This window comes from Phascolarctos cinereus, unplaced genomic scaffold (genome assembly GCF_003287225.1).
Source record: "Phascolarctos cinereus isolate Bilbo 61053 unplaced genomic scaffold, phaCin_HiC Scaffold_4;HRSCAF=312, whole genome shotgun sequence".
NCBI lineage: Eukaryota > Metazoa > Chordata > Mammalia > Diprotodontia > Phascolarctidae > Phascolarctos > Phascolarctos cinereus.
The window spans coordinates 361,686,324-361,712,584 of NW_027555847.1; the positions used below are offsets into that span (position 1 = coordinate 361,686,324).

Below are 26,261 nucleotides of genomic sequence, written 5' to 3' on the forward strand. Positions count from 1 at the left end.
TTAAAGGCAGTTGGGGTTAAGTGACTTGCCCAGGGTCACACAGCTAGTAAGTGTCAAGTGTTTGGTCTGAGGTCTGATTTGAACTCAGGTCCTCCTGACTCCAGGGCTCGTGCTCTATCCCGTGTGCCATTCAGCTGCCCCTTGGAGGATTTCTTTGGGTAGCGCTTAGTAGGGGACAGAGAACACAGAATATTAACTGTGAGGAAAGGCAGTGTAAATATGGAATATTTTGGATTTCACTCCCAATTATTCTGATCCTGGAAATCACTTCTATGAATGTCAACCTTATTAACTCATAGACATACATAGACGGTTAAAGTGAAAGGTGTTTTAAAAGATCATCTGGTTTACCTCCTTTGCAGTCTTTATACATTTAAATCTAAACTCCTCCTTTTTGTCTTTTCACCTTTAAGTACACTGTAAGAGTTGGGAAATTAGATGAGTAAATTTTGAAAATGTTTTATTACAGGTTTTTAAAAACCCATGATGTATGTGTTCTTAAATCTCCAATTTAATTTTTTTCCTTCTGTGCACTTAATATTCCACCAGTGTAGGAGACAGAACCTGTTTGATTAAGTTTCCAATGTAATGCTTTGTGCCAGTGAGTTCAGTGAATGTAATGGTAACAATGAAGAGTATCCAACCTTGTCCAAGTGTCTTAACATCTCTTTGCCTCAGAATTCCCACCTGTGTTTACCTCATGGTAATAATAATTTTGGGCTTGGACTATTGTATATGTTCGTATAGATCAAATCATGGGATTTAGTGCCAGAAGGAACCTTAGAGACCACCTAATGTGATATGAATGTTAGAGATAAGGAAACAGATTCAGAGAGGTTATGACTTGTTCAAGGTCACATAAACAGTACTAGTCTTGACTTCCAGCCCAGTGTTCTTTTCCATACAGCACAATACTTCCCTATTTGAACTTGGGAAAAAGAATAATGCTCCTTTCCTTCTCATGGGAGTATTCTACAAAGTTCTTTTGAGATTTTCAAAGGCTATTATTAAATAAAAGTAGTATTCAAAGGACGTAACTGCAACATTTTCTTTTTCAGTCATAATCCTTTATTGTTTCTCATTAAGAATTTTAAATATATAACTGTAGCTTTCTTTAATAAGTCTTCAAGCACAAATCTGACCATGTTATTCCCCTGCTCAAGAACTTTCAGTAGCCCCCTGTTACCTCTAGGATGAAATATAATAGTTGGCCATTTACTGTCCCTCATGGTCTAGTCCTAGCCTGTCTTTCTAGGCTTGTTTCATGTTATTCACATATCCGGTCTGTTACCAAGTTTTGTTATTTCTACCTTTATAACATCTTTTTTATAATTCCCTTTGTCCATGCACAGTCACTGCCTTGAGGCAGGCTGTCATCACCTTATATCTAGACTGTTGCAGTAGCCTTCTGGTTGAGCTCCTTACCTTGAGCCTCTCTCTCTGCACTCCACGCCAGTCTCCATTTAGCTGCCCAAGTTTTTTTTTGTCTGACCATGTCACTCCCCTATTCAGTAAACTCCAATCACTCTCAGTTATCTTTAGATCAAGTATAAAATGATCTGTTTATCATTTAAAACCATTCACACACTGGACCCTTCCTGTCTTTCCAGTCTTACATTTTATTCCACTCCACATGTTGTATGATTCAATGACACTGGTCTTTGTGTTGTCCTTTGAGCATGCTGCTCTGTCTTCTGACTCTGTACCTTTTCTTTGACTGCCCCTCCATGTCTGGAATGCACTTTCTCCTCATCTCTGCCTCCTGGCTTCCCTGGCTTCCTTCAGGACTCAGTTAGACTAACCTTTGGCAGGAAGCCTTTCTAGGTCCTTCTCCCTGCTAGTATCTTTCTCCTGAGATTACCTTCCATCTCCTTGGTGTATATCCTATATATGGTTATTTACATGTTGTCTCCTCCATGAGAAAGTCAGCTCTTTGATGGGGAGGACCTTGATTTTGCTTTTCTTTAAATAGCAAGCACTTAAAACCTTGCCTGGTACATAGTAGGCACTTAATATATATTTGTTGACTTACTTGAATGACTTTATATATTCTACATACTAGCTTACTTGCTGTGTCCTGAATTCCTGCCTCTGTGGCTTCCCACGTTTTCTAACTATCCTGTATCCCTAGAATGCTCTCTTTCCTGAGCTTCCCTTCTTAAAATTCTTAGCTTCCTTTAAGATTCAGCTCATGTTCCATCTCTTGGAGGGAAAGGATAGAGGCTCTCCTGAACCTAGTATAGTTGTTAATATTCATTCCCTCCTTAAATTTTCATAAATATACTTACCCTGTGTACATGTTGTGTCTCTGATCCTACCTTCATTAAACTCTCCCCTTCATTAAAATGAATGCAAGCTGTTTGAGGGCAGGGATCATTTTTAATTTTTTTTAACACCTAGACTAGTGCTTTGCATAGAGTAGATACTTAATAAATATTTGTTGGATTGAGTTTAATTGAATTGCAAATATGTGATTTCGTTGTTCAAAAGTATTAAATTTTGAAGTGCCTGAAATTGAAAGTTTGTTCTTAATATAGAGTATTTTTTTAACTGGATTATTCCATTTGTTAATGAGTTACCGGCTTCTTCCCATGCTTAGGGTGCATCTTGAAACACTTCTTAAAATTAGAAGGGTCTATGTATTGTAGTATTTATTTGAATGTTATTGAAATATTTTTTTTCAGATGCAATACCTAGTTCAGACCAGATTCGAATAGCTCCATCTTTGAAAAGCCAGAAAGGATCGGTCTGGACAAAGACAAAAGCTTCATTTGAAAACTGGGAGGTTGAGGTGACATTTCGAGTCGCTGGAAGAGGACGAATTGGAGCCGATGGCCTGGTATGAAATTTTGTTTGACTTATACAATGTACGTAAGTATATACTTCTACTATCCTAAATTTTGCTGTACTATATTAACAGGCAATTTGGTATACTGAAAATCAAGGCTTGGAAGGTCCTGTGTTTGGATCAGCTGATAATTGGAATGGTGTTGGAATTTTCTTCGATTCTTTTGACAATGATGGAAAGGTATGTTTCATTATCAGAATGATATTATGCTTTAATATAATAATAATGATAGCTAACATTTATCTTGTGTATTAAGGTTTCCAGAGTATATTTTCTCATTTAATCCTCACAATAACTTTGTGATTTAGATACTGTTATTGTCCCCATTTTGCAGATGATGAAACTGAGGCTGAGAGAGGCTAGATGACTTGCACAGGGTCACACAGCTAGTAAGTGTCTTAGAATGGATTTAAACCCAAACCTTTCAAATTCCAAGTCTATCACTTGATTTTTTAGGCCATGCTACCTCCTATTATGACAACAAAATTGAGTTTATTAGTTTTTTCAAGAGTATCATAAGTGGGACATAATTTTACACTTTAAAGATGTGTTTGCCATATGTAATAGTAGTTTATTTTTAACTTTTTATAGATAACTTAGAGTTGTATAAGTGTTTCATAAATATATAACTACAAAAGCCATTCCCCATTGGGTAAAAGGTCAAAGGATATCAACAAAAAGTTCTTAAAAGAATTGCAGTGTGAAGAAACCAAGGAAAGACTTTTCTAAATCACTGGTAATAAAAGAAATGCAAGTCAAAACCATTCTGTGGTTTCACCTCATGCTCAGCAAATTGTAAAAGATGACAAAAGGTATCATTTTTATAGCGATTGTGGAAAAACAAGTACCCTGATATGCTGTTGGTTGAGCTATAAATTGGGCCAGCCATTTTGGAAAGTATTTGTAAAATAACTAAGAGATCCCTTTGTTAGGCATATATCCATATAGAATCAGTGATTAAAAAAAAAAGTACCGTGTACCTTTGTTCACAGCAATACTTTCTATAGTAGCCACGATGTGGAAATAGAATAAATGTCCGTTATTTGGAAACCAAATTATAGTACGTGAATGTAATATAGTAGTACTGTGCAGTAAGAAACAATGATTATGAAGCATGCAAAAAATGAGAAGATTTTTATGAACTTATACTAAAGTAAAGTAAGTAGAACAAGGAAAACTAGATATCATGACTGCAACAGTGTAAATGGAAAATTAAAACTGAATCCAGTGAAATTATAATCTTCAGTCTTAACCTCAAAGAAGAAATACAACAATGCACCTCCTCTACTCTTTTTGGAGGTTGGGGCCTGTGGAGGTGTGGGACACTGCATATAATGTCATACTTGAGTGATATGTTGTTTGGTTTTGCTGAAATGTAGGGGTTTTTTTTCTTCTTAAAAATTCTTTGTTATAAGGCATGGCTGTCTGAGAGGTGAAGAGGGAAGTAAAATATTGGTAAATAAAGGTAATGTAAAAACAAAAAATTTTAAGTATCTTACAGTTAACAAGGGACTGTCATCTTATTTGAGGCTTTTGACAACCCTGTACAGTCAGCAGAACAGGTGCTATTTTCCACAGTTTATAGGAGAAGAAACTCAATTTGAGAGAGGTAGATTGAGTTGCCTGTGGTCATACAAGTAAGTGGCAGAAGACTATCGTTCCCCCTTTCTTCCCCCCCCAGGTCTCCTGGCTCCAAGTTCAGTGATCTTCCAGCATACCGTACTCTCTCCACAGAATCCTTAAGGATTTAGTCATTATCAAGAATAGACAACTTTAGGAACACAAAGCCAGGGCTGTGTATCTATTGTGTGATTAGTAAATGTAATTAATAAGTGTTCTATTATTTACAATTCTTTAGATGCTGACTGTAATGTTATAGACTCAATGGTCTTGCTTTTCTTCTGTCAGCCAGCACAAAATTTAGCTGACTGTTTCTCCTTCTAGTCCTTTACCCACCAAAGTTCTTTGCCATGCAGTTTGGTCTGCTAGGTTGGATGCCAGTTTTTACTTCTCTTGATCTACTGTTCCTCCCCTTCCCCCCGGTATTTTGCCAACGTAATCATTTCATCATCTATCCTTCCCCTCCCAATACAATCCTTTGTGACAAAGAACCATTTGAGAAAGTATTAAGGTAAGCAAAACTGACTAACAGTAATAGCAGCTGACAGACAGCATATAGAATAATGCATACCGTAGTTCCCTGACAAGATACTGAGAGGATGGTGGTATGTTTTATTATTCATCTTAGGGACCAAAGTTAGTGATAGCAAATAATCTGGGTTAGTTGCCTTTTTGATTGTTTATTGATTTGAATGATTATTACATTCATTCCATGTATTAATCTTATAGTTCTGCATTGTTCATTCTGTATTAGTTCATACCAGCCTTTCTCTGTTTCTCTGAATTCCTCAAGACTGTTGTTTTTTATACTACAGTAATATTCTATTATATTTATATACCACGAGCTGTTTAGCCATTCTCTTGTTAATAGGTGCTCACTTTGTTTTTAGTTTTTGCTACCATAAAGAGTGCTATAAATACTTTAGTAAATGTAGGACCTTTAAATCTTTGACCTCCTTGGAATCTGTTCCATTTAATGGGATCTCTGGGTCAAAGGATAGGAATAATTTAGTCTCTTTTTCTCTCACAATTTAAAATTGTTATCCAGAACGCTTGATCCAATTCATAACTCTGCCAGTAGTGTGTTAATGTACCTGCCTTCCCATAGCTTTGGCAACACTGATTTTCAGTTCTATGACCTTTGACAATTCAGGAGAAAGGTGAAAGATATGAGTTTTTTTAAAAACAATTTGGAGCATTAAAAAATTATAATTATTGGTCATTTGCATGTCTTTTTGAAAACTTAATATCCTTTGATTTATCAATTGGGGAATGACTTTTGGTCCTATTTTTCTATCATTTCCTATAAAACACCTTGAATTTTAGGTTTTATAAGATCTTTTTTACAAAGTATTCTCCCTCATTCAATAGTTTTTTCTTATTCTAATTATATTTTATTTGGGCAAAAGCTTTTGAGTTTGTGTCTGTTTTGTTTTTTGAGATCTTCTGTCCCGTTTTGGTTATGTATTCTCCCCAAATTGTAGTTCTCCTCTTGTTTTCTAGTTTGTTTTATCCTATGACCTTTTCCATGTAGATTAATTATCCATTTAGAGCTTATTGATACTGTACTGTTTTTTAAATCAGCCCATAGCCTTTCATTATTGATCTTTAACGATTTACTGTTGATCACCTCATGAATCCTAAAAGAATCTAAAATAATAAAGGGAAAAGTTTAAAAGTTTTAGATGTTTTAAAAGCTATCCCAGACTTTTTATGCAAATGTAAAGGGAACGAATCTTTTCTTTTATAGCTGTTCTGCTATTTCTTGAACACTAACTCTCATACTCGCCTACTCCTTTGCATGTCTTGTCTCTAGAGTCTCCCAGCCCAGAACCATTTGAATTTGTCATGTCTCAGTTCTCAGGTTTCAGTTTTTCAAGGCTACTAGGTTTCTCAGGTCTATTAAAACCTGTTTCTCAGCACTGCCTTCTGATATGGCATTCTTGGCTTGTTGTACCTTCCCCTGACACCCACCTGCCAAGAAAAGAGAGTTGCAGGATGGTGTGGTAGAAAAAACACTGGCTCTGTGGTAAGATGATCTGGGTTTGAATCTTAGCTCTGCCCCTTAGTTAGTATGTGGGTGATCTTGGATGAGTCAGCCCCTGTGGGCCCTAGTTTCCTCATTGTAAAATGAAAAGGTTGGGCTAAATGTCCCCTGAGCTCAAAATCTGTGGTCCTGTGAATTCTTCCCCTAGACTTCAAACTACCCTACAAGGCAGAGTTTCTTTTATCTTGAATCTCAATGGCTTTTGGCCCATTCGAAGACCTGCCTTCACTTCTGATTCCCCGAGCAAGAAAGACCTTCCCTTATCTGTCCTCTAAGGATTGCTCAGGTTCTAGGCTCCAGGATGACCTACTACCAGGCAGTCACTTCCATCACCAGGTCCTGTAACTTGTCCTTGATCTGTTATACTTTTTTTCACATTGGTTTTCCTGAAGTGAACTCAGCAGCTGATAATTACAACTAGTTCTGTCCATTAAGGGAAGCCTGATGTCTTTCTTTTGTTCGCCTGGCATCTGAGCTTCCATTTCTTTATGGAAATGGCCACATGACCAGTTGTTAGGCCCTACCTTTCTTGTGCTGTCTTTTGCAAGGATCTTCAAAAATTTCAACTACTTTACTATTTAGAGTCTGTGGATCCATGTTGTATGTCCCACCAAGTTCCTATTTCTAGTCTTTACTGCAGGTTTAACATGCAGTTCATGGGTACAAAGGAGGTAACACATCAGTATTTTGTTTAATTCATGAGGCTGGTTCAGATAACCTTCTCTGTTCACTTCCCTGGGTTCTCAGGTTAATGACCCATTCTCCTGTGCCCTCACCATCCTATAGGTGGAGTAGTTTTCTAGAATCCAGGTTGCCAACAGAAGAAAGACATCCTTCCATCCCTCAAGCTATTTAATACTTACTAAAATTAAGAACAGTTCATCCCACCCTATTCTTGCTCTTCTTCCTTGCCTAGTTTAAATATGTGTGTGTGTGTATATTTATATGTATGTATGTTTATGTGTATATATGTGTGTGTGTGTGTATGTGTGTGTGTATGTATATATATATAGATATATATATATATAATATATATAGTTATGCTAGTACTAATTGAAATAAAATAGTTTGCTTTTATTATCAACATGTGTGCATACTTAATGGTTAGTACACATTTTATAAATGTATTTCTAAATTCAACTTGCTGGCCAGCAGTTACTATGTTCAGGCTAAATATTTCTGATAATCCAGTCAAGGACCTTCCATTCTATTAGGAGACACAACATATACATATAACTAGTTACAAATTAAATGCTAGGCAGTTATAAATGGAGGGCATTAGTAGTTGAGGGGAGTCAAGAAAGATGTGATATAACTAGAGGCAAGCAGTTGGTTTCTGCTTTTGTATATAGCCAGTGAGCTAAGAATAGTTTTCACATTTTAAAATAGTGTTTTATTATGTTTAAAAATGTGAAAACCATTCTTAGGTCACTGGCCATATTTGGCCCTCAAGCCATAGTTGGTCCCAGTTTTAGAAGGAGTATTTGAGCTTTATCTTGAAGGGAGAATTTCGATGAGGTCAGGGTGAGGAAGAAGTACATTCTAGGCATGAGGGATAGCCAGTACAAAGGAAGTGTGAAGAATAAAGAGGTTGGTTTGGCTATATTATAGAACATGGGAAGGGGTGTGGTATATAATAAGACTAGAAAGATAGGATGGGGCCAGGTTGTGAAGGACTTTAAAAGCCAAACAGAAGATTTGATACTTTATCAGAGGCAATAGGGAGTTGAGACTTGTATGGGGAGTGACATGATCAGATCTGTGCTTAAGGAAAATCACTTTGGCAGCCAGAAAATCTCTTTGGAGGGCAGATTGAAGTGGGGAAAGATCTGAAGCAGGAAGGCCAATTAGGAGGCCATTGCAGTAGTTTTGTTGAGAGGTGATAAGGGCCTGAACCAAGGTGGTGGCTATGTGAAGAGAGAAATGAGCTTAGAGATGAGCAGTGTTGGAGAGGTGGAAATGATGGGATTTGGCAACCAATTGGATATGTTAGATGAGGGAGAGTAAGGAGCTGAGGATAGTGCTGAAGTTACAAACCTGGGAGACTTTTACAAGAATGGTGCATTTGACAAAGATAAGAAGTTTGGAAGACACATGGGTTTAAGGGATCAATAACTTGTTTTTGACATAGTGCGTTTGAGATGTCTCTGGGACGTGCACTTTGAAATGTTCATTAGGCAGTTGATGATATGGGACTGAATCCCAGAGGAGATACTGGGGCTAAGTATGTAGATCTGAGAGTCATATGAATAGAAGTTACAATTAAACTGGTGATTTTCTAATGAGGTCACAGAGGGTGAATATAGAGAGACAGAGGGAAAAGGGTCCAGGCCAGGGCCTTGGGGAACACACACAGTTAAAGGGCATGGTGTAAACGATGAGCCAACAAAGGATACTGTTGTTCAGTCATTTTAGTCGTGTCCAAGTCTTCATGACGCCATTTGGGGTTTTCTTGGCAGATACTGGAGTGGTGTTGCTATTTCCTTCTCCAGGTCATTTTACAGATGAGGAAACTAAGGCAAGCAGGGTTACATAGCTAGTAAGTGTCTAAGGCCAGATTTGAACACAGAAAGATGAGTCTTCCTGACATCAGGCCCAATGCTCTATCCATTGGTCCACCTAGCTGCTTTAAAGAAGACTGAGAGGTGGTCAAACAGGAGGAGAATCAAGAAAGGCAGTGTCCTGCTCCCCTCCCTCCCTCCAAAAAAAACCAGAAAAGAGGTTTTTTTCATGATGTAAAATGCAGCAGAGAAGTCCAAAAGGATGAGGACTAAGGAAAAACCTATCAGATTTAGCAATTAAGACATCATTGGTAACTTTGAAGAGAGCAATTTCAGTTGAATGATGAGATTAGAAGCCATAATGAAAAGGATTGAGGAGTGAAAGGAGAAATGGAGACAATTATAGATGATTTTTTTCTGGGAGTTTGGCTGAGAAAGGGAGGAGAGACAAAACAGTAACTTGAGGAGATGATAGTATAAAGTGAATATTTTTTTAAGGATGTAAGAGATGTGAGAATGTCTGAAATCAATAAAAAATGAACCAGTAGAAAGGAGAGGTTTTGAATATTATAGAGAAGGTGGGGATGGTTGAATGGTCAGTCTCATGGAGAAAACAGAGAATGGGGTCAAGTGCACATGTAGAGGGTGTGAATTTGCCAAAGTCACTTGGCAAGAAAGGGTCACTTCATCAGAGATTGGAGGAAAGGAGGAAAAATTATCAAGGGGTTTTGAAATGAAGAGAAGAGGACAAGCATCAGTTTTTTCAGTAAAGTAGGAGACAGTGTCCTCAATTGAGAGTCAGAAGAGATGGTGTGGGACACTTTAGAGAAAAAGTTTGGAATAACTTCTTTAGAGAATCAATTGCTTTTCAGAAGGTGTTTGTTTAGTGCCTATCATGAGTTCTGATAATGTAAATATTATCAAAATAAGGTTTTGCACAAAGAGGTGCATCTTTCTCAAAATAAAATCCATATAGCCTTGTCAAAGTTGACTTACATACATGTATTCTTAATCTATTTCCTCTTCAACCCTGTTCCATCCCCTGCCTTATGTGTTTCTTCAGTTTTTTCCTGGTTTCTGGTTCCTTCATTTCATCCTATAAACATTCTAAGGCCCAACCTGTCCTCTAGAAACAAAAACAAAACCTTCCCTTGACCCTGTTCCTTGACCCCTAAATCCATTGTTCTATCCAACCTCCTTTTAACTGGCAGATTTCTAGAAAGAGTAGATTACATATTGTCCTCATCTCCTCACCCTCCCCATTCACTCCTCATCCCCTTGTAGTCTAGCTTCTACCTCTACCACTCTATTAAAAATGCTCTCTCCAAGATCACTAATGATCTCTTTATCAATAAGCCAGTGACTTTTTTTTCCGTTTTCTTGTATTTATATTCTTTCCCTTGCTGGCATTTCACTAGACATTGTCCCTTTTTTATCCACTCTCAAAACCTTTGACCCTCGGTTTCCATTACTGTATACTCATAATTCTCCTACCTCACTGACCAAACCTCGATCTCCTTCCCTGTCTCTTTGTCCTCATCCCATCCCTTAATGGGTATATCCGTGTAGTTTCTCTCCTTGGCTCTCTTTTCTTTTCCGTCTGCATTCGCTGAATCAGCAAGCATTTAAAAAACACTTAGCATGTGCCAGGCTCTGTGTTATTTGTAGGTATATTTGAAGTAGATGCAAATTAACTTGAGGGGGAAGGCCCTCTAGGGCATCTGTGGGTCAGGCATGACCTCATGTAGAAGGTGAAGTTTGAGCTGCGTCTTGAAAGAAACTGGGGAGTCTAGGAGGTGGAGCTAGTGAGAGGGCGAATTCTAGACATGGTAGACATGTAGTGCCAGAGACAGGAGACAGACGAGGTCTCTCATGGTGATCTTGTCCACTTAATCTGGTTTCAGTTGTCACAAATCTCTGTGCTATATCTCTACCTCCCAACCTCTTCCCAGAGTCCTGCCCTTTATTTCTAAATTCTTGTTGGTGATTTCTACTTATATTACCTACCAGCACCGCAAAATTAACCTATCCAGTATTAACAAGTCCCCAAAATTTGACACTGCTCCTAACTTCTGTACTTCTACCAATGGATCATTATTCTTTTAGTGAACTCAGATTATAATCTTTGATTTTTAGGTGAGGGAAAGGGAGGAATAGTTATTTGCCAAGTCTTTTCAGTACTACCTCCATGGTATTTTTCTTGTCCTTTTTCTCCTTTTCATTTTCATGGTACAGTGGAAAGTACACATCTTTGGAGTAAGAGGACTTGAGTTCAGGTTCCACCTCTGTCTTTGGGAAATCATGTAATCTCCTTGGGCCTCGGTTGTCCCATCTGTAAAAAGAGGAGGTTGAACTAGACAGCCTCTGGGGTCTTTTCCAGCTCTAAATCTTGTATGGTCTTATGACCCTAATTCAGACACTCATCTTTTCTCCCCTAAACTGTTGTAGCCTCCTAACTTATCTTCTAACTTGTATGCACACTGTCTCCCCTCCATTTCTATCCTTGACACTGCTGCCCCATAATCTTCCTAATCTACAGGTATTGTGTCATTTTTGAACACTAAAACTTTCTGTAAGTACTCATTGTCTACTGAATAAAATACATAAACACGCTTCATCTTGGTACTTGAGGCCTTTTACATTCTGACTCCATTTTACTTATCATGCTTTTTCTCATACTGCTGCCCTTCATATACATCTGTGTTCTACTCCCCTCTTCTTGTCCTGACCTCTCCTGTCTCTATGCATTTTCTCAGTCTTTCTTCTCTGCTTGAAATAGAATTCTCTATTCCTGCCTCTCCATCTGATAGAAGTCACTTTTTTGCTTCAAGGCTCAAGTCAGGTGCTTTCTGTTTTGTGAAACTTTGTCTGAGTCTGCTTCTCCCCCTTAGGGGAAAGTCAGTTCTATAGGTTTTTTCTAGCATTTTGCCTTGATCTTTACTTTGCTCATATCTCACTGTCCTTACAGCATAATTGTTTGTGCATTTCTCTTCTTTCCCACTGCCAACTTCATGCTTTCCATGCCTAATATAGTGCCTCATATATACCATGTTTCACCGCATAATCATGGCAGATTTTATGGTAAATTTTTGCAAAAAAGTGGGGTGCGATCATTATGCGAAGTTTTAAATTGTGCCGGTATTACTTGTCTTTTAGTTTCCACCAGTCTCACACCACCTTTTCACTCATTGAAAACTGTCTTTCTGTAGCTTTGTTTCCAAGCTTTCAGCTTGAAGCCTGCAGAATACTTTTTATATTTACCCATAATCAGAAAAAAATGCTTTGCTTGTTAATATATCATTGGCAGACAAACTATATAGTTTAACTAGCAAGGGAAGATGGAAGTCTTACCATATTGTACGACTTATTCATGGCAGCTTCAACAGCCTGCTTGCTTCCCTTGCGTTGATGGCTCTTAATTGGGTTGTGTGACAATACCATTAATACTGCAGCACTCTGAACAAACCGTGCAATTCAGTTTTCTGGAAATATACTGACAATTTGCATGCACTGAGAATTCTAGGCTTGCGGCTTGGAATGCGTGAGAGAGAAATCTGTATCCATGTGCCACTGGTGAATACATTGCTGCTGTATTTACCTTTTAAGCAGCATGACAAACAGGATTATACCATGCGATGATTACGTGATGTGATGAAAGGTTAGAAACCAATTTTTGGACTGAAAAAAAGAATCAGGTGCTGTGATTATACAGTGGTGATGATTATGCAGTGAAATACAGTATTCTGGGTGCTTAGAAAATATTTATTGAATCGTCAGTGCTTGAGTTTCATGTTGCTTATAATAGTAGTATTGACTTTTCTCAAAGACTATTTAAAATTAACTCTTTCCTTTTATTAGTTTCCTCTTTATATTTTGTGCTCAGCTAAATCCGGTACTTTGACTTTTTCATTTTTATGAAAGCTAAAGGGGCTGTAACTCTAAATATGTTTAAATCTTTGTAATCGCCAATAAATTTTTGAACCTGTTGTGGGCATTCTGTATGTAATATTTACTGTGTGTATGTAAGATCAAAGTTAACACTTAATAGTTCTGTAACATGGTAACTTTTTCCTTTGTTATTTTAAACCAGGCCTGTACAGCCTGCAGCTGGAGGTGCCGCTTGTGTCTGGCCAAAGGATTTTGGGACCTGTGAAGAATGTAGAGGAAAACATCCTTTGTATGTAGAAGAAATCCTTTGGCTTTCCACGAGCAGCTGTAGGGCCACAGGTTGTGCAGGCTTGTTTTAAACCTATGTTTGTTGGGGTAGCTAGATGGCGCAGTGGATAGGGCTCCAGCCTTGGAGTCAGGAAAACCTGAGTTCAAATCTGTCCTCAGACACTTGACTACCTGTGTGACCCTGGGCAAGTCATTTAACCCCAATTGCCTCACCCAAAAAAGCAAAAAAAAAAAAGTAAACCTATGTTTGTTTCCATGTGACAATTGGCAGAAGTTTAATAATCATGAAGATGTCTTGGTCCCTGTGCTTAAGGAACTGTGTACCTTGTCTGAGCCAGCCAGTCCGAGGGACTTAATCTGTTTCACTTGGTTGCCATCCCTTTATTCCTTTAAAATTATATAGTTTGGTTAAAAAAAAACCAAACCCAGAAACAAAAAAACTCAACATTGAACATCTGTACAAAATTTACTTAGTAACTATCTACTTTTAATTTCAACACATAAGTATCATAATACTATTTCTGTCACTCTCTCTAAGTCACCATTAGAATTCTTTATTCATTCTCATTTTTTCTCATATGATTAAAATTCTATGTATTACATTCTTCAAGAGCTGTTTTATTAATTTTTTGCATTATTTTGCATGGGCCTTGCGAGACAACTTTGTATTTCTCATACTTCTCAGTATTAATTGTATTGTAGCATTTTCTTAAATTAATGTTTCATATTGTTATACATTTAGATTGTCTTGTAATTATATGTAATGTTGCAGTGAAAATCTTCTGAACAGATAGGTCTTTTAAAATTATTACATTAATTCTCAAAAGTTTATATCCCTAGTTTCTTTGTACAATTCAGTGCCTTTGGAATTAATAAATTAACTAATAAAAAAGGAGTCAGAATTTTAATTGGAAGAGATCTCAGACATCTTCTAGACCAAGGGTTCATAACTTCGGGGTTTGTGAACTTGATTTTTAAAAATATTTTGATAACTATGTCAGTATAATTGGTTTCCTTTACAGTGCTATATGTTTTATGCATTTAAAAACATTCTGAGAAGTTAATAGGCTTCACCAGATTAACAGAGGGGTCTATGACACACAAAAAGGTTGTGAAACCCTAATCTAGGCTAATATATTGATTCTTCTCATTAAGAACTTTAAAACACATTATGTTATGTTTATTTTGTTTTGTAGAAAAATAATCCAGCTGTGGTTATCATAGGCAACAATGGACAAATACAGTATGATCATCAGAAGTAAGTGTTTATACATTATACATACAAGTTTCTAACTTAATGGCTTGCCCATTTCATCCCATACACATCTCAAATTCAGCATTTCCAGAATAGTTAATTATTTTTTACCTAAAATCTACCCTCTTTTGAACTGCCTGATATCTTTTGAGGGTAATACCATATTTCCAGCCACTCACTTTCACCACCTTTGAAGTATCCTTGATATTCTTCCTTAGTCCAGCTATTCAGTCAGTTGCCAGTTCTTGTCTAATTTACTGCCACTACATCTCTAACAACCATCTTGTTCTTTCTACTCACATAGCAACTACTCTAGAACAATTGTCATACCCCCTGGCTTAGACTATTTGCAATAGCCTCATAATTGATCTCTCTACCCTTAAGTATCTTCCTTCTCCAGGCCCTCTTCTACAATGCTGCCAAAGTGATGCTCTAGAGCTCAGATCTGATAATGTCACTCCTCTACTTGGTAAAGTCTGTGAGCTCCCTATTACCTCTAGGATAAATGACTTCTCATTACCATTTTATTAAAGCTCTTCACAACCTGACTCCAACCTATTCTTATTTCATGTTAATTCCCTTCACCTACTCTGATGTTCAGCCTAACTGGACTGTTACTCAAACATGATATCCAGTCTCTGAATAGTCTTTGAATAGGCTGTCTCTCATGTCTATAATACATCCTCTCCTCATTTCTACCTCTTAGAATTTCTACCTTCCCTCAAAGCTCAGGCCAAATGCTACTTCCTACATGAGGCCTTTCTGTATTTTATCCAAAGTGCTAATGCCTCACTCCCTAAATTACCATGTGCTGACTTTCTACATCTTTACAGATATGCATTTGGCACCCTTTCCTCCCCCACAGATGTAAGCGTGAAGCCAAGAAGCATTTAACTTTTGTTTCTTATTTTCCCAAAGCCTCCCACATAGTAAATGTCTAATAAATGCTTGATTGGTTTAGTTTTACGAATTTGGACATTCCCTAAAAAAAGAAATGGTGAGGGTTTTGTTCCTCTTTAAAAAAAATTTTTTTCTTTTTTTTTTTTACATTTTTTTTTTTTGGCTAGGCAGTGGGGTTAAGTGACTTGCCCAGGGTCACACAGCTAGTAAGTGTTATGTGTCTGAGGCTGGATTTGAACTCAGGTCCTCCTGAATCCAGGGCCGGTGCTCTATCCACTGCACCACCTAGCTCCCCCCCCAATTTTTTTTTCATAAGAAAGTTGCAATCAATGATCTGGGTTTAAAATCCATACTTTTGTTATTCAGTTGTACTTTAAGTTATATTGGTGAATTACTTCAGTTTGTAAACATAAAATCTTCATACTTTTTAATATAAATATTAGCAATCATATGTCATCTTTAGGCTATGTTGAGATTTGTTGCAGTTTATAATAGTTCTTAGTAATGAGATTAGGCTGATAGTTGTATGTTGTTTCTTTAATCCTCAAAAGGATGTTAGCAAAAATAGGGTTATGACTATAAATCTAGAGCTTAAAACTAATATAATACTATATAGGGTCTTGAATTTTTTTTAAATTCTAGTCTTAAATTCCAAAAAAATGTTCATTTAGCATGTATAAATTAGAACATTAAAAAAGGTTGTATATGAAACAGTAGATATCTGCTGCTAGCTTTTTAAAACAAATATATGGTGAATTCAGCATATTACTTTCAAAGTTATCCTGCTTGGCTGTGCTTCTTGCAGAACTTCATACTTTTCTTTATACTTTTTAAAATGTTTCAGTGGCTCTTCTCTTGTTTTCTTAATTTTCTTTCTTCCTTTCTTTTTTTTGAGGGGGAGGGGCTTTACCATCAATAACTTCTGCCATGCCACACATAAAATGTAGGCATCTTCAAGCAAAACATATCCACATAGTTTCTGTGTTCAAAAAAGCATTTTACATTCCTTACCTTGAGTCTGTCTCACCTCTTTGTCACGGAGTGGGTAATACGCTCCATTATAGGTCCTCTGGAGATATCATTGGTTGTTTTTATCAGAATTCTTAATTCTTTCATTTCTTATAGTGTCATTGTATAAACTGTTCTCTTGTACTGACTTATTTTACTCTAAGTTCATACTTCCCAGGATTCCCTGAAATTGCCTCTCATTATTTCTCACACTATAATATTTCATCACTTTCATATAACACAATTTCTTTAGCCATTTGATGCCAGTTTGAGCCAATTTCTTTTCTATTTAATGAATACCCTTTTAATTTACAGTTCTCTTTTTTCCCCCTTTTAATCTCCACTCAGGATCAAGAAGTTTTCCTTATTTAAATATCTTCCCTCTCTTTTATTAGCCTGCCTGTTAACCTCACCACCTTCCATCCTGACCTGCTTCCCTTTTGAGTTTCATGTGTTTCTGTACCAAAGATTGTGTGTGTGTGTACATGTGCACAAGCACACATTCTTGCTTGCCTATTCCTTCTCACTCATTCTAGTTATAATAACAAACCCCACCCACTTCTTTCATTTTCCCCATCTATTTTTTATTTCATTAATTATTTCTCAGTTACATGTAAAAAAACTTTTTACATTGTTTTTTAAAAAAATTTTGAGTTTCAAATTGTCCCCCTCCTTCCTTCTTCTACTGCCTCCTTGAGAAGCAAGCAATTTGATATAGATTATACATGCAAAACATAGTTCCATATTAGCTATATTGTGTAGGAAAATATAGACAAAAAACCCCAAGAAAAATAAAGTAGAAAAAAGTAGGCTTCAATCTGCATTCAGACTCCATCAGTTCTTTTTCTGAAAGTGGATAGCATTTTTTCATCATAAGTCCTTTGAATTATCTTGATCATTGTATTGATCAGAATAGCTAAGTCATTCACAGTTGATTATCATGCAATATTGCCGTTGCTATGTACACTGATCTGGTTCTGCTCACTGCACTTTGCATCAGTTCGTATAATTCTTTCCAGGTTTTTCTGACATTATTTAGTCACAATCATATAACGCAACTTGTTTAGCCATTCTCCAATTAATGTATATCTCCTCAACTTCTAATTCTTTGCCACCACAAAAAGAGCTGCTATAAATATTTTTGTATGTATAGGTCTTTTTCTTTTTTCTTTAATCCCCTTTCTTCCTTCTTTCTCACTAGTGTATTCTTTTACCCTCTCTTCTCTTTCCCCTCTTCATGGCCTAAGAACAAAACCAGTCATCCCCCAGGATGTCTGGGGTTTTTTGTGTTTTGTTGTTTTGTTTGTTTGTTTGTTTTTCAGTTTAACTCCCTTAGTAACTTTTGAAGACATTAAGATTCTGAAAGGACTGCTTATTTCTCTCTCTTATTAGAATATTAACCCTACCACATTATACAGAATATTAATACTGCAACATATATGCAGTTACTCAAATAAATTTACCTTTCCTAGTCCTCTTAATGTGTTTGTATTTCGTAGTACCTACTTCACTTTAGTCTTTTCATCACAAATGCTCTATCTTTTTCAGTAAAGATCCATTTTTTTCCTCTGCAGGATAATACTCAGGTTTGAAGGGTAAATTATTCATGGTGATAAATTTGCATCTTTTGCCTTTGGTTACTGTGTCATAACTTTAGTATTTTCTCTACTTGCACATGAACTATTTTTGTTGATCATTTTTGAAGGTGGAATTTCCTAAGTTTTTTGTTTCTATTTCTTTCTCTCCATACTACAGCGATGGTGCTAATCAAGCTTTGTCAAGTTGCCTGAGGGACTTTCGTAATAAGCCATATCCTGTTCGGGCAAAGATTACATATTACCAGAAAACTTTGACAGTAAGTAATGTCATTTAACAGTGATAATAGTCATAGTTGACATTTAGATAGCCATTTACCACTTGGCTATGTCTTTACATTTTCATTTTAACCTCATGACACCTTTATGAGATAGATACTACAAGTATTATCTGCATTGTACAGATGAGGAAACTGAGACAAGGGACTTGCCTGTAGTCACCTAACCTGTAAATATTGGAGGCAGGATTTGAACCCAGTTTTTCTTGACTCCCAAGTCTAGCATTTTGCAGGGATGGCATATGAACATGTGCTTAGGAGATGACTTTCTTTGATAAGAGTGAAAAGATCTGCATTGGCAGCCATTTTTGTTGAAGAGATGGAGATGATCCGTCACCTTGCCGAGGCCAATCTCTGTATTTTTACCCTTGATTCCATCCCTTTCTTTCTCTTATGGTAGATTGAGCGCGCACACACACACACATACACACACACACACACACACACACACACACACACACACCCACCCTACCACCATCTCCTTCCCCTACCCCAGCCAATTACCTCCCCCTTCCCCCATATATACACGCTACTCATCCTTTTTCATCTTCAATCTCTCCCTTTCTACTGACTCCTTTCTTGCTGCCTATAAACATCCCAGCTGTCTTCCATCTTTTAAAATCCTTCATTTGACTGTATTATAAAGTGATGGTCACTTGACCCCCAAGCTATTGACCTATATCCTCTCCCCCTTGATTTCACAGCCAAACTCCTAGAAAAAGCTGTCTATTCTTGTTGTTTCCACTTTTCTTCTCAACCCCTTGCAATCAATGGAAACTGCTCTCTCTAAAATTACATTAGTTAATTGCCAAACCTGATAGCTCTTTCGTAGTCCTCATCATTCTGACCCTCTTTGAAACATTTGACACCTTTTACTACTTTCTTCACTCTGGGTTTACATGACACTTCTTACTTTTGGTTCTCCTACCTGTCTGGTCACTCCTCAGTCTCTTTTATAGGATCATAATCCATGACATTCCCCTATTCGTAGTCGTACCCTAAACCTCTGCCCTGGGTTCTCTTCGTTTCTCATCCTGAGCTGTCTCTTCTGGTGATCTCATCATGGGTTTAATTATCATCTTTATGCAGATGAATCCTGCATCTGCGTAGCCTTACCCATTCTTTTTCCAGAGCTCAAGTACCATATCACCAGCTGCCTGTTGGACATTTCAGCATGTCCAAAACAGAACTCATGTTTTTCTCTAAATCTGCCTTCTGAATTTCTCTATTTCTGTCAAAGATTTTTCAGTCATTCAGGTTCACAACTGCGGTCATCCTTGACTTCCCATCCCACATGTCTAATCAGTTGCCAAGTCTGGTTCATTGTACTCAGACAGCCACCAGTCTTATCATCCCTTGCCTGGATCCTTATGGTAGTCCCCTAGTTGTTCTTCAGATGTCTCTTCTCTCCTTTCTGTCTGACTATATTAAACTCTACTGGTTTCCTTTCTTCTCTAGGATCAAATCTGATCTCCTTTATTTGACTGTTAAGCACCTACTATATGCCAGGCATTGTGCTAGGTACTAGAAATACAAGAGGGGAAAAATGTAACAGTCCCTGCTATAAAGAGTTTATGTTGGTCTGGGATAGGGTATGGGTGGGTGAAAGGGGAGCATGAGCACACACAAACATACACATATGTATAAACAAAACAAATACGAGGTAATTTAGGGGTGAGGAAGGCGCTTAGAAGTTGTGGGGAATCAAATATAAACTGTTTGATATCAGGGACTGTTTCGTTTTTTCCCTTGTATCCCTAGTACCTAGCACAGTTGCTGATAAATAGTAGGTACTTTAAAAATACTTTTGATTGATGGATTATACACAACTGGGAGGGTGAGTCCTTTGCATGACAGCGGTCCGAAAAGATCTAAATAGGCTGAATCTAATAAGATGACAGTGAAGTAGGTATAAACATAATGTCTTACACTAGAGTTAAAAAGTATCTGCTTCCCAAGTTCAGAATGGAAGAGGCATGGTTTATCATCATTGAGTCTGAAAAAGGTCTTAGGGTTTTGATAGATTGCAGGCTCAATATGAATCAGCAGTGTAATATGGCTGTCTAAAAATGTAGTTTTGGGCTGCATAAAGAGAAGCGTAGCTTCCAGGAATAAGGAGGAGGATATTTCTTCTATATTCTATCCTGGTTAGACAACATCTGGAATGTTGTGCTACAGTTTAGGAATAATCAATCAGTAAACATTTATTAAGTGCCTACTGTGTGCCAGGCACTGTGCTAAGTACTGAGAATACAGAGAGGCAAAAGACATCCATGCTGTCAGGGAGCTCACAGTTTAACGGAGGAGACATCAAACAAATATATACAAACAGGCTGTATTCAGGAGAAATAGAAAATAATTAACAGAGGGACAGCACTAGAATTGAGAGTGGTTGGGAAAGGGTTCCAGCAGAAGATAGGATTTTAATTGGGCCTTAGAGGAAGCCAGGCAAGTCAGGAGGTAGAGATGAGGAAGGAAAGCATAGGGGCACAGCCACAGAAAATACCTGGAGCTGAGAGATGGAGTGTCTTAATCACAGAACAGCCCAGGAGGACAGTGTCACTGGATCAAAGAGTTTGGAGTGAGGAGTAAAGTATAAGAAGCCTGGAAAAAGTAGGAGGGGGTCAGATTATGAAGGGCCAAGTGAAATGACAAAAAAGCATTTTGTGTTTAATCCTGGAGGTGATAAGGAGTCAGTAGAGCTTATTGAACAGGGTGTGCTAAGGACAGACAGGATGTAGTAAAAATCACTTTGGTAACTTTGTGGAGGATGAATTGGATTTGGGAGAGACTTGAGGTGGTGACACCAGTTACAAGGCCATGGTAGCAGTTCAGGTGAGAGGTCATAAGGATCTGAACTAGGGTGGTAGCTGTGTAAGGAGAACAAATTGGACAGATGCAAGTGATGTGGAGGTAGAAAAAAAAATTGGAAACTTATTGAATATATGGCGTGAGGGAGAGAGTGAGGATTTGGAAGATGAAACTAGGTTTGTGTGAGTTGCTGAATGGATGGTGATGCTTTCAACAGTTTTATATAGAATCCTCGCTGTATCCCTGTGCATACGCGCACGTGTGTGTGTGTGTGTGTGTGTGTGTGTGTGTGGTGTAAGTTCACAATTAAAAAATGAAATTTTAAAACTAATAGGGAAGTCGGGGAAACAGGTGAATTTGAAGGAAAAGGTAATTGTAATGAATTCTGCAATCTGTCACAACTCGTTCATGCCTGCTCACTCTGTGCTCTGTCTTACCCAAAATGAGAAGGAGAGGAAGCAGGGCGCTTACCCATTAGTCAATACCCTCAGCACAGAGCCTATCCACTGTGAAAGGCACTTACCAAAGCCAAATTATGATCTGAGGGGCAGAGGGAAGGGTATGCTGAGAGAGAAGTATGATTTTCCCAGTGGTACCCATGAACCTGCTGCTGTGGGTGCCTGAGTAGTGGTTAGGTTGTAATTGTCTTGAGAGGCTGACCCCCAGTTCAGAAGTAGGGAGGTTGGAACCTTTCATAAGAGGTAAGAGTAGAAAGTGAGGAAATATTGGTAGGTATGATTATGTTGGAAGCAAGCATTACAATTTTTCTATAACTCATCTTCCCACTGTCTGGTTGATCAGAGACGTCTTGGAATCAGGCCACGACACCTTGGGATCAAACCATTAACTCTTTGGGGAGCCCAGTCCCCTATGTTTCAAGCCATGTCCTAAGTGTTTTGACACCTCTGTTCTAGACTATAGCCCTGAATTTGGAAATCATCATTATTACACAATAGTCATCTTACTCCTTGGTACTTGTACCCAGAGTCTTGTTGACTCTTGTTAAGAATTCTATCATGGGGCAGCTAGGTGGCGCAGTGGATAGAGCACCGGCCCTGAAGTCAGGAGGACCAGAGTTCAAATGTGGCCTCAGACCGAACACTTGACACTTACTAGCAGTGTGACCTTGGGCAAGTCACTTAACCCCAATTGCCTTTAAAAAAAAAAGAGTTCTATCATAAATAAATTTGGTGATCTGATTTTCCAACTTACAGCTTATTAAAAGCAGCAAACTAGAATAGTGGTTGGATATAAAAGGCAAGAGACAAAAAGAAAAAAAAATCTCTATCAATGCATAGTATAATAATAGACCTAAAGAATTGTGAGCTTTTTGAGAGAAGGGACTGTTTTTTACCTTTCTTTGTCTCCCCCATCTCCTACCACGGTGTCTGGCACATGGTTGATGCTTAAGGAATGTTTCTTAACTTGAATTGAATTGACTACACTTGAAACAAAGGTCAATTATGTTCAGTATTTAATTGAATAAACATTTAAAATAAAAAGTTTGGGCACTTGAAGGCATAAGCTTAAATTATTCTGGGAATTCACTAAATATTTACTATCCCATTCCCTAGTAGTGAATGAAACGTGATTTTTGTGGAAGGGACACTCTGCTTTTTGTTAATTGTTATTAACAAATTAATTGTTATTTGTTATTGTTAATCAATAGAAACTGATGGATGACCTTGGGCATCACTTACAATTCTATTCTGACTCTTACCTGCAGTAATATATTAGAAATAATCTGAAGACAGAATTAAAAATTGAATTTGAAGTTAGAATTAATTAAATTTGTTAGAATTAAAGTTGACTCCCTTTTCGGCATTTAGTATCTGCTTTTTAAAAATCTAAAGCCAATGTATATTTTTCTAGGTGATGATAAATAATGGCTTTACACCAGATAAAGATGATTATGAATTTTGTGCTAAAGTGGAAAACATGGTAATCCCTGCACAAGGGCATTTTGGAATATCTGCAGCAACAGGTGGTCTTGCAGGTAAACTTTTATAGCCTTTAAATATTGAAAGTTTGGTAGCTAAATTTTATGGGAACATTGTAGTAATTTAGCTAAGCTAGAAATTGTTTATTTGCTTAAGTGCAAAGCACTTTGGGATCTTAGCAGTTGTTCCCTGTATAAATGAATAATGTAGCCCTAATGAGAAGAGATGAGAGAGAATCATCTTTTAATTTGGTCTTACTAGAAAATAGTTGCTGTCATCTCATACCTGTCTACCTTTTTTTTTTGTAATTTTTATTTTCAGTTCTCTTTCCCTCCACTCCTTCCCCAAGAAATATAAAATCCATTATACATATGAAGTCATGCAAATCTGGGCAGAAAAAGGCAAGAAAAATAAAGGGAAAAAATATACTTCAGTGTGTACTCTGAGTCCATCAGTTCTCTATCTGGAAGTAGACAGCATTTTTCATCATGAGTCCTTTGGAGTTGTGGTGGATCATTGTGTTGATAAGAGCAGCTAAGTCTCTCACAGTTGGTCATCCTTACTGTATGGCTGTTACTGTGTGGACATTGTTCTCCTGGTTCTCCTCACTTCATTTTGCATCACTTCATATACACTTTTCCAGGTTTTTCTGAAACCATCCCCTTCATTATTTCTCATAACACAGTAGTATTCCATCACAATCATATTACCACAATTTGTTCAGCCATTGCGCAGTTGATGGGAAATCCCCTCAATTTTTAGTACTTTGTTGCCATCAGAAGAGCTACTATAAATATTTTGTACATGTGGGTCCTATCTGCCCACCTTTCACTAACGATTTACATTTTCATGTTTAGTGTAACCATGTCATAAATATACCACAGTTGGTTCTTTGGGGAAGAAAGCAATTCAAGATAGAATACAGAGAATAAAACCCCTTTGTGGTCTTGTAGATGTGGCCAGCTGAGGATTTTCAGTTTGCTAAAGCAGCACAAAGAAGTTTATTCTGTCAGTATCCATTTTCAACTTCAGTGATATGAAATTAATATTTCTTTGAGTTTTAGATCTAAAGTTTTAAAATACTGTACTTGGTATCTATTCAGCATTTTGTACAATGACAGAGTTTATCCAAGATTGCAAGCTTAAATAGCTATGTAGCTTTGTAGAACACTGACTACCTAAATATGTAGGTATAGCCCAATGTAGAATTGATGTAATTTTTCAAGGGTGTATAAACCTGCCCTTTAAATTTCCCTGTTTCTTTTGCCTCTGTGACTTTGTGCCTCCTGTCCCCCATGCCTGGAATGCACTCCCTTATACCTCCACCTCCCAGAATGCCTAACTCACAATAAATCACATCTCAGCTCCTGACTCCTCTGCAAAGTCTTTCCTGATCCTCCTCTCCTCAGGTGTTTGTGCTCTCTCCTTCCCCAAAATACTTTGTATTTACTTCTCTGTATACATTCTTTCCAGTAGAATTTAAACTGCTTGAGAGTAGTGACTGCTTTATCTTCTGGTTCCCAAAATCCTAAAATTTCTTGTACATTGATATGCATTTAACAAATGTCTGAATTGGATTTTGAGATGAATGTCTTTGTCTCCAAGCTAGCTCACTGAGTAGTTTCTTTAATCTTGTTTTTATATTTTTGTTTATGATTTCCTTGGTCACACATAGTTATCCTCTATGATTATTTGTTAAAGAAAACCAAGTTTTAAAGACAACAGAAATTATTAAGTAAATGAATGATTATAAAGAAAAATCTAAATGTGATCCTTTAGTTCAGAAACTAGCGTAGGATGGTACATGATGTTCAATTTTGTTGTTGTTTTTTTTTTAATTTGTAGATGATCATGATGTCCTTTCTTTTCTGACTTTCCAACTGACTGAGCCTGGAAAAGAAACAGTAAGTACATGATATGTTGTGCTTTTTATTAAAAAGTGCTTTTTCCATTTAGCAGGTGTAAATATGCTACAGCTTGAATTGGAATCTAACAGCTTTTTGTATACTTTCTTTAGATAATATTGCAATTTGTCTTTATCACTATAATGTTCCAAAGGTTTTTGCAGTAGTAGTTCAAAGTAAGGAAAGCTAATTGAGGTCAAGTATCTTACTAATATACCTATTTTTTCCATGTTTATTCTTGAACTATAAAAGCCTGCACCTGATAAAGAAATTCCTGAAAAGGACAAAGAAAAGTACCAAGAAGAATTTGAGCATTTTCAACAAGAACTGGATAAAAAAAAGGAGGCCTTCCAGAAGGACCACCCTGATATTCAAGGGCAGCCAGGTAAATATAAATGAACTTACTTGAGTTCCAGAGGAGAAAACATAACCTTTCATGGGGCTCCATTCCAGCTAGTTGCCTGTAACTACTGCATAGATCCTATCTCTGCTCTGTGATAAACTAGAGTGGCTCATAACAAGTAATTTTTCTCTCAGTGACCAAGACTAAAACGATTTTGCCTATTAGTCAGGCTGTTGAATGTTTAAGTGGCTTTGAGGACCATCTCCAGTCTTTAGTGAGTATCCTATTCTTGGTACCCCTAGAGGAATATGCTGATTTCAGAGGTTTAGAGGCTATTTCAACTTTGGAGGCTGGCAAATACCACGGAAATCAGAATGTCCTGGGCCTTCCCTAGCACTTGGCAGAAGTCATTACAGGATCCCAGAAACTAATAGGCCCTAAAAGGACATTTGTTCGCAGGGCAGTTAGAGTCTCCTTGAGTGAACTCCTGGGACTGAGATGGTAGGCAGGGGATATCACTGATTGGTTCTTCTGGGCAGAAAAAGGTGTATGGTAGAGTATTCACTGAACCCTCCTTGTGATAATGTTAAGTAGAGGGGCCAGGATTTGGCAAGTATTCAGTTGTGTTGTTATGCTTTCTCTTCAGTAATACTAGGAAACTTCTTGTAGTCCTGAATATCAACTTTGGGGAAGCCATAGCTGATTTCCCTAAAGGATAGTTTTGCATTGATAATTGAAATTTACTTGGTTGTTATCCTGTTAGAATATAAGGTCCTCAAGAGTAGAGATTCTTTCATCCTTTGCATTTGTATCCCTAGCATTTAGGCATATAGATGTGCCTGGCCTATTGATTGAGTGATTGTTTGAACCTAAACATTTCAAATGATTTACTTACAGCTTTCAGTTTTTGAAAGAGCTTTGCCAAATGACTTTTTTTAAAAAATATACCACATTAACAAATATACTTTATTTGAAATTAATGAAAAAATAGTATTGGTTTGTGGATTGGACCAAAATTCAGTAGCATTCGGCTCA

At 37.3% G+C, this 26,261-nt stretch overlaps 1 protein-coding gene across 1 annotated transcript in view; it reads left to right on the forward strand.

Moving 5' to 3' along the window:
- LMAN1 (lectin, mannose binding 1) overlaps positions 1-26,261 on the forward strand; it is a 47,115-nt gene that overhangs the window by 3,187 nt on the left and 17,667 nt on the right. The window contains 7 exon segments of the mRNA XM_020995035.2: positions 2,685-2,839; positions 2,921-3,028; positions 14,389-14,450; positions 18,111-18,210; positions 22,912-23,035; positions 24,825-24,883; positions 25,136-25,268. Coding sequence (XP_020850694.1) covers positions 2,685-2,839; positions 2,921-3,028; positions 14,389-14,450; positions 18,111-18,210; positions 22,912-23,035; positions 24,825-24,883; positions 25,136-25,268 — 741 coding nt within the window.